Source organism: Bison bison, unplaced genomic scaffold (genome assembly GCF_000754665.1).
Source record: "Bison bison bison isolate TAMUID 2011002044 unplaced genomic scaffold, Bison_UMD1.0 scf7180017864123, whole genome shotgun sequence".
NCBI lineage: Eukaryota > Metazoa > Chordata > Mammalia > Artiodactyla > Bovidae > Bison > Bison bison.
Window position 1 is genome coordinate 569,701 of NW_011494695.1, and position 7,994 is coordinate 577,694.

The 7,994-nt window shown below is 43.0% G+C and overlaps 1 protein-coding gene across 1 annotated transcript; it reads right to left on the reverse strand.

The window, feature by feature from the left end:
- Positions 1–1,777: 1,777 nt before the first annotated feature.
- On the reverse strand, positions 1,778–7,156 carry TMEM215 (transmembrane protein 215). The gene is made up of 2 exons (XM_010839600.1): positions 7,036–7,156; positions 1,778–6,798 (listed from the first exon to the last, which is right to left on the reverse strand). The coding sequence occupies exon 2, from the start codon at positions 6,741–6,743 to the stop codon at positions 6,036–6,038; it is 708 nt and encodes a 235-aa protein (XP_010837902.1). The 5' UTR covers positions 6,744–6,798; positions 7,036–7,156; the 3' UTR covers positions 1,778–6,035.
- Between the last annotated feature and the right edge of the window lie 838 nt (positions 7,157–7,994).

The following is a 7,994-nucleotide window of genomic DNA, read 5'->3' on the forward strand; positions in this document are numbered from 1 at the left end:
AATTTGGGAAATTCGCAGGACAAATGATATGGGTCAGAAGTTATTAAGAGTGCCCTCAAATCCTGCTCAGGGGAGTTGTTGAGTGATGGCATCATTTTGCTCTAGAATAAACCAGGGCTTCCCTAAATCACCAACCAGTCTCTGAGCATCTTTCAGCCTTTACAGAGAATGGATGCTTCAGAAGACTTTGGGGGTGACGATCTGCAACTCAGCATCCTAAGACTGCCCAAGAAAATACCCAGGGGGCCTTGAAGGTCCTGTTAAGAACTGGATGGAAGCATAATAGAGGGACAATAGCCAAACCTGGAATTATTTTTTGTTGACCTACTTACAGGATTAACCCAAGTACGTTGATTCACCTTCTTTCTGGTCAGGAATTCAAAAGCTCAGTTGTCAAATGCTCTTAGAAGGACCAGTTATTGTCACATGTTCAGTATGGCCACTGACTCATGGAGGCAGGCAGGCAGTGGGAGTCAGGTCAGTCTTGGAAGGAGAAGAAACTGTTCTGGAAAGGTTTATCTCTTTCTTCTCCTTGTTATGTAAGATGTGGTTTCCCCAGAGAAGCAATATGCTAAGTAAAAAGTTAGGGCCCCAACCCACAGAAGCTTATTTTAATCCACATTTTTGCTGACTATATTCAATTTGATTTAATTCAAATTAACAAGGTAGAACTGTTTTGTTTTTTTTTTCCCCTACCAGAAAGGGGAAGTAGGCTTTGAGAGTGACCCACATGGTACAACTGAGAGTTTTCACTGAGCAAGGCAGAGTGAATATGTGTGTTGGGTGGAGAGTGGAGTGGAAAGATGAATAAAATGTGGCTCCTGCCCTCGAAAAGCTCACATTGTGGTTAGAGAGGCAAACATGTACTCAACTAATACACACAATAATAATGGTGGAGGCGTAATCAGACCAGAGAATAATGGAAGTGTTAGTTCTGAGCGGGAAGATCTACAGGATTGTGGAAGATGTGGGAGCTGCCCCTTGATGGCTGTTAGGGGGTTAAGCAGCAGAGGGACCAAGACAGGGTGGGCATCTAAGCGAGAGAAAATCATGGGGGCGAAGACTTGGGGTGGTCAGCAGCCGGCAGAGTCAGGGAATAGCCAAGGAGCTGCTGTAGAGGATGGAAGGTGGGGTGGAGGAGCACAGGGACAGGCGGGTCTTTGTGAGGTGGTCTGGTGGTCTAAGCACTTACATAGAAGGTAATTGTCCGTACTTTTCATGTTGAATTACAGGCAGGTAATTTTCAGAAAGCTTAATTCTTCTAAACAGATGTGCTCTTGTCTCAGACTGGTGTTGTCTCACGTTCAATAATTCATTACCATGAAAAATAAGAAGGTGATTAATTGTAAAGTATTTGTTATATTTAACTTTCTAGGGATAGATTTGTCAAAGAGCAGCAAGCACAGGAGATGTGTTAATAGCTTTGTGTTCTTCTGGAGCTCCGTACCTTATTTTGGATAAAGCATGCTAAGCCTCATTCTGTCATTGAGGATACCAAGTCTACAGGCTCTAACATGGGTTCAGGAGGAGGAATAAAGGGGGACAATGAAGAGAGGATCTCTAATAAGTGTCAGGCCCAAGAATAACTGGCCAAAGGTCACGGAGATCTAGTATTGTGCCCAGCTATTTGTGTATCTGGATAGCATCACAAACAAACTTCTCTTTTTGGGAAGTGTCCATGCAGTGAGGGACCCTATAGGCAGGAAGAAATCAAAGACATGAGCTCCAGCTCAATGGTGTTTACACAATTTTATGTTATCTGGACAAGAGACTAAACGGAATTCAATTCTTTATTGAGATTTTCAGATGAACCAAGCATTTATCCACATTTCTATCTCCAGTTTAATTTTTCCATTGAGGAACTGAAACATAGAAAACTCATGGATAGTCTATTGAATTCCTGGAATTCCAGTTCATTTGAAAGCCACTAATAGGTAAGAATATACATATGTATTAAATATATATAAAATATATGGTGAGATACCTTAAGAAAATGCTTTTGACATAGTACAAAGTAATCATTATTGTCTACGGCTGCTCTTCATTTTGCTTGTTCAACATTATGCTTTTGAAGACTGAGACCACTGTCATCTGCTTTTGAGTTACATGCTAGCAGTATCTTAACTGGGGAAGTGTCTTATCTTACTCATAGAAATACTGGCTCTGTCTCATCTCACTCTTAAAAATACTGCCTTTGGTCCTGATGGGGGACCTTTTTGAAGAAGCATCATTTTATTTCTTACCCTATTCTTTGCATCTATATGAGTGAAAAAAAAAATCAAACAATTTGAGTATTTGATCCATTTACACATTTCTGCCTCCTCACTCTCACCGATTAGGAAATAGTTTATCAACTGTAAATTTTCACTTCTATGGCAAATGATAAATAATGTGGCTATGTTACCAACAATAGAAAAAAAAACAACCAACAAGGTAATCCATAATCCTTGATATTTGGCTAGCTGTACGGAATGGCATGATAAATTATGGTACTTCACTAAAATGTCATATTACACAATTGTTAAGTGACAAATAGGAACACTACATAGACACATGAAAACATATTTGAGATATAACTAAAAGAGAAAAGAAAACGAAGCACAATTACAATATGTAAGGTGCATACACAGGTAGAGGGGGCCTGGAAGATAATATACTGAAGTGGAAATGTGTGTAGTTCTGTTAGGATAGTGGGTCTGTGGACTTTCAAAAACATTTTATTTAATGTTATAAAATAATAATAAAGCGGCAAATTCAGCAACTAAATGATGCTGTGGAAGTATACTCATAAATAAGTAAAGGTTGGATATAACAAAAGGAAAAATATTTGAAAGAATGCATCTCCTTTCTCTACATTACCAGTTTATGGGTAGTAAGATCCATACTATTGAAAACATTCTCAAAGGGGCTGGTTAGCAGGTTTGGAAGAGAGCCTGAACTTAACTGTATCTGGATTTGTTTGCCATGATTGCAGTGGAAACTAAATCTCGAAACAGTTGTTTAAGTAAGCTCCAGCTTGGCTATCTTGGCTGAATTCACACTTTGGATTCAAGAAACAGTTTGGAAAAAGAACCAGTGTATAATATAAATAGGAATATAGAGCAAGAAAAATTCAGTACAGGAGATTTCAAAAATAAAATGCCTATTTAAAATCCAGTTGAAATGACTATTTGGATTAACAGAGAAGTAAAAGTAACCAAGGCTGAGTTAAATTTACATCCATCTGAAAGCTCTTGGAGGATACCAGGAATAATCCTCACGTTGGTCATGTTCATGTTAATCATTTGCTAGCACTGTTGACGGGAATGAACTGCTCTGTGTTCCTGTAAAGGGCTCAGACCCTTTTCTCTTCTTGTCCACTCTGTTCAAAAGAATGACAGTTTTACCCTGAATATAGCACTTAACAAGTGTTGACATGGGGCGCTAGGCTACCTTGCTTCGTGTTAGGCAGGGGTGGATTAACATAAACTGTTAAGCAAAATTCACACACACAATTACACATTTTATTCTTTCTGGTCAAAGTTAAGCCTCCCAGCTCAACACTTGCACACCATTATTTTAGCATTGCAGAAAATTCCCTCAAATGCCTTCTTAGATAATTTAAGGATCTTAAGTAGGCAGATGGAAGAAGAAACTTAAAAGTAAGTTTCTTCTGAAATAGGACTTGAAAATGTGATAAAATACCTTATCTCTCTAGACTAGTAGCTGACTTTGGATATGGAAATTGGAGTGTGTGTGTGTGTGTGTGTGAGATATGAAGGAGTTTGAGTTGAAGAAATCAGAAAGTAACTTTTCCAAATCCCAAACCTGACCTTACAACCATCTCTTTTCAGACCCTTTGTAGGATTTGCTGAGTCTGTGTGAACACCCCTCTGATGTCTTGCTCTCTCCTCACCTCTAAAGATGTCCACAAAGACAAACAAATTAGAACAACTTTTTATTCCTAAGAGTTATCCAATAATTTTTACCTTCCTAGAATCAAGATTTCCATCTTTCAAAATGCTTTAGACTTATTAAGAGGCATTGCAATTTTAGGAATGATTTTTCCTCCATTCCAAATCCAAAGTAAATTACATTTAGTGCAAAGATATGTATTTGATTATTTGGGGTTATACCAATATTGGAAATTTTCTCCTTAAAAATATTTTACCCTATCATCTTCATTTTATCCCCAGAAGTGTATTTTTTGAATAAATAATATTTAGTAGCAAAACAAATCTGCTTTCATACATCTACAAAATTCTTTTGAATAGCAACAAGAACTAAATCCATGTAGCACAATTGTTATTATGAATTGCATAACTTTGGCATGCATTCTGCTATAAATCATTTCCTGGCAAAATATAGAGTGCTTTTGACATAATGCCATAGAGTATCCAAACTGGGAAGCAATGATAGAACTAGTGTAGTGTGAGTAAGTCCCACTTCCCTCATTTCAGGGACTGAGGTGGTAAAATGTGCTCAGGATCACAGATTTTATTTTCCAACATTTAAGGAATACTAAGATAAATTAAATATTTCTGATGTTGAATTTGGTTAGAAAATTGTGATTTTAGGGGAACAATTCTCAAGACAAAATAATTGCTACACTTAAAGAATTGCAGAGTTGGACTTGAAATACACAAAAGAGGTACAGTTGTCCTCAGTTCCCCTTTTGGGAGAAAGTGGCTGAAACTATACAGTCATTAAAAGCAAGTCATTCTCTGAAGGATGCAAAGTTATGCTGATCTTCAAAATGAAATATACCACCATTTCTACATATAATTTAATTTTTTCTTCAACAGGGATTAAATGGTATTTTGGTTGATAGACAGTTGAGCAAATGAAAAAGGAAATACATTTTTAGGATCCCACTGTGATTTTTTTTCCTCAGCAGCAAAAAATTAAATGAAACAGACCTTTGTCATGTAATGTTCACTGATCAGGAGAACTCAATGAAAATTGGGCTTTAGTTAAATCTAGTGGATTAATTTGTTTCATTGGCATTGACAGTCTTTGGGAGTGTCAAACAAATGTACAAATAAAGACATTTCCAGAAATTTAACCATCACATTTCACAGAATTTCTGCATAAAGTTCAAGACTAATGGTATTGACGTCACAATCTTCACAATTTAAAAGGCATTTAAGAATCATAATTACATCTTCCAGAAATGTTAAAGACACTTGTATACATATGTAAAGTCCATTTTGACTTGATGAAAACAAATTCTAATCTATGAAAATATGATATCAAGCCATATTGCACCTGATGAGGAAATTGTACATGATTGACAGTAAGTGCTAAAAAACACTTCAGATAAAGACCCAGTAAGTTAATATAAATGAAGAGTTTCAGAAGTAATACAGCCATCTAAAATTGTTAGTTTTTAACACAACTGGTCACACTTATTTTACTTTACTAAAAATCCCTGATCTTGTCTGAAGGTAATAACCATAAAACTCAATTACATGATTCAACTGTCTTTAACTCCCCTTTCTCCAGTAACCATCACACCTTAGGAGGGATGTAGCTATTCTATCTTAATTTTTTTTTTTCTTTCGGCAAATACTAAGTGTGAAAAACTTTCACTGGACAAAAAATCATTTCATAGAATAAAGTATTGAATTGTTTTTTCATTCAACTTCTTTAGACCGAAAGCAGCTCAATTTCCCCATGAGTAGTCCACACATCGTTTCATGTCTGTTATCTGCAACCCACTCTAGATTTATCTTGCTTTCAGCAGGTGCTGGGTAATACTTTTTGCCATATTTTACAAAGCATCCAACATGGCTTAAATTGCTTAAAAGCAATTGAAACTGCTTCCTTTCCTACCCACTGCCTCTTCCAGTGTCCTTAACCCTCATCATCCTTTCCTGAAACGTGTCCCAAACATGCCTATTTACATGACTCTGACACACCAGAGGCTTGCACGACCATCACGTACCAGGTCAGTTTCTAACCGTGTGAAGGCTGTTGGAGCAGGGCAGTTTCCTTCTGTTGGGAGCTGAGTGTAGCCACATTTCTATCAACACAGCGACCCTTGTATGCAAAACTTAGACTATTGTCTCGTGGTCCCACCTGCCTTGGCTCTGATTGATGTAACAACAGTATCTGTCATAGGGGCTGTTCTGCTTGTAGGAGCAAACGATGATACTGTCCTGGGGCACGAAGAAGATGCTATCCTCGGGCTCAGGATGCTCAGACCTGTCCCAGGCTGAGCACTTGGCATCCAAGGCACTGTAGGTGAGGGAGCTGCCCGAGGGACAGTAGCCATCCAAGTATCTGGACGTCTCCTCCCGACGCCCTCTCTGGCCAGGGCTCTGGCATTCTCCTTCCTCCATGGGTGTGGGGGTGGTGATGGAGCTGGCCATAGGCAACTCGCCCTGCCCTTGGAGGGAAGGCTTCCCCCTGAGGCCCGCCTTCTTAGCCAGCTCATCTGAACTCCCCTTGCCTGACTCCAGGTCTGAAGGGGTCCTCAGCAGTTCCACCACCTCCTTGTCCTTGGGTTTCCGGAAGCACGGCAACTTTCGGACCCACAGCAGCTCATTCTCGGGCCACTTGGTGCAACCCTCGGTTTTCCTCGCCAGGGCAATGGCCGCAATGCCTGGCAGGCAGATGGCGGGCCCTATGGCCAGGAGGGGGATGTTCCCCAGAGTCTCTCCTTTCATCCCAGAGACGGTGAACATGAAGCCAAACACCAGGAAGACACTGACCAGGGCCACAACCAGCCCAGTCCTCGGGTTGATGTCATCGGGCCGCATCTTTCACTCCATCCAGGTTGGGGACTGCCCGCTGACCAAGGAGCAGTGTTCCTCCCTACTGTCAGAGGCAAAACCGCACTGGGTTAAAAACAGAACAAAAATATCCTAGTCAATTTCCCACCCACCAAACATCTCTCTTACTCTGCCTCTGACTCTACTGTCAGTCTTGGTCTCCATCTCTATTTCCCCTGTTTCTGCTGCTCTCTCTCTCTCTTTCTCTGTCTCTTTCGTACTATTGCAACCCCTGTCTCTCTCTCAGATAGACATCCACCGGTTGGGGTGGCCAAGGTACCTGAGGTTTCCTGCCGTCTCCCGGGAACGGGGAAAAAAGCCAGTCTGAGTCTCCTTAGAAACCTCCACAGCAGCTGTTTCCTCGGCTCTCTCCCTTGTTTCTGGAAGGAAAGCCTGGCTTTGCCCCTTGACTCCACATCCAGGTGGTGCGATGTCGGTCTCCAGGGCTTTGCGAGCGGAGCGGAGCAGCGGCGCAGCCCAGCGCCCAGCTCTGCGCGAAGAGCGCCGGGTGCTGGAGGGAGGACGGACTTAGAGGAAAAGAGGGAAAGCGGCGAGCGAGCCTGGCCTGGTTACATCACTTGCAGAGCAAGCTCAGAAACGAAGAAGGACGCGCGGGGGCGCGAGGGGACTAGACCCCAGGGAGAGGCCACCGGGGCAAAAGGGGCTGCCCACGGTCTACTTGGGGAGCTTGGAGCAGCCGGAGTTCGTCCCTCCGCTGCCCGGGAGGGCTGAGCAGGGCGTCTGGACCCTCTTCTGTGTCCTGAGAGAGTCCCGGGTGCGCGGTTGACGCGGGCCGGAGACTGGAACTCGGGCCGGTTTGCCCACGGGGCAGCCGGGGCTCCAAGTCCGCGGTCCGAGGGTCAGAAGTGCCAGCCGGAGACGTCCCCCGGGAACCGGGATCCTTCTCTAGTTGCAGATGTGGGTGACCCGATCCGCCCTGGAGCAGCTCCCAGGTGGTTGCCCTACCGCGTCTCTGAACGTCGAGGCTCTGGGGCTCTGAGGGCTGCACTTCTCCGGGTCCTGAGGCCCGCGACTGCTCTGTCTTCGGGCGCTGGGCGGCAGCGGCGCGCAACAGCGCTGGAGTAGCAGCGAAGAGCACCGGACCCGCGCCCAGGCTGAGTCAGTGGTCAGCCGGGTCTTGCTCACCCCTGGGGGCGTCACCAGAGTCCTTCCCTCGCCCCCAACCTGGGTCTTACAGCCCTGGGACCTGCAGGGGGTGGCCTTGGAGCCTGGATCCCA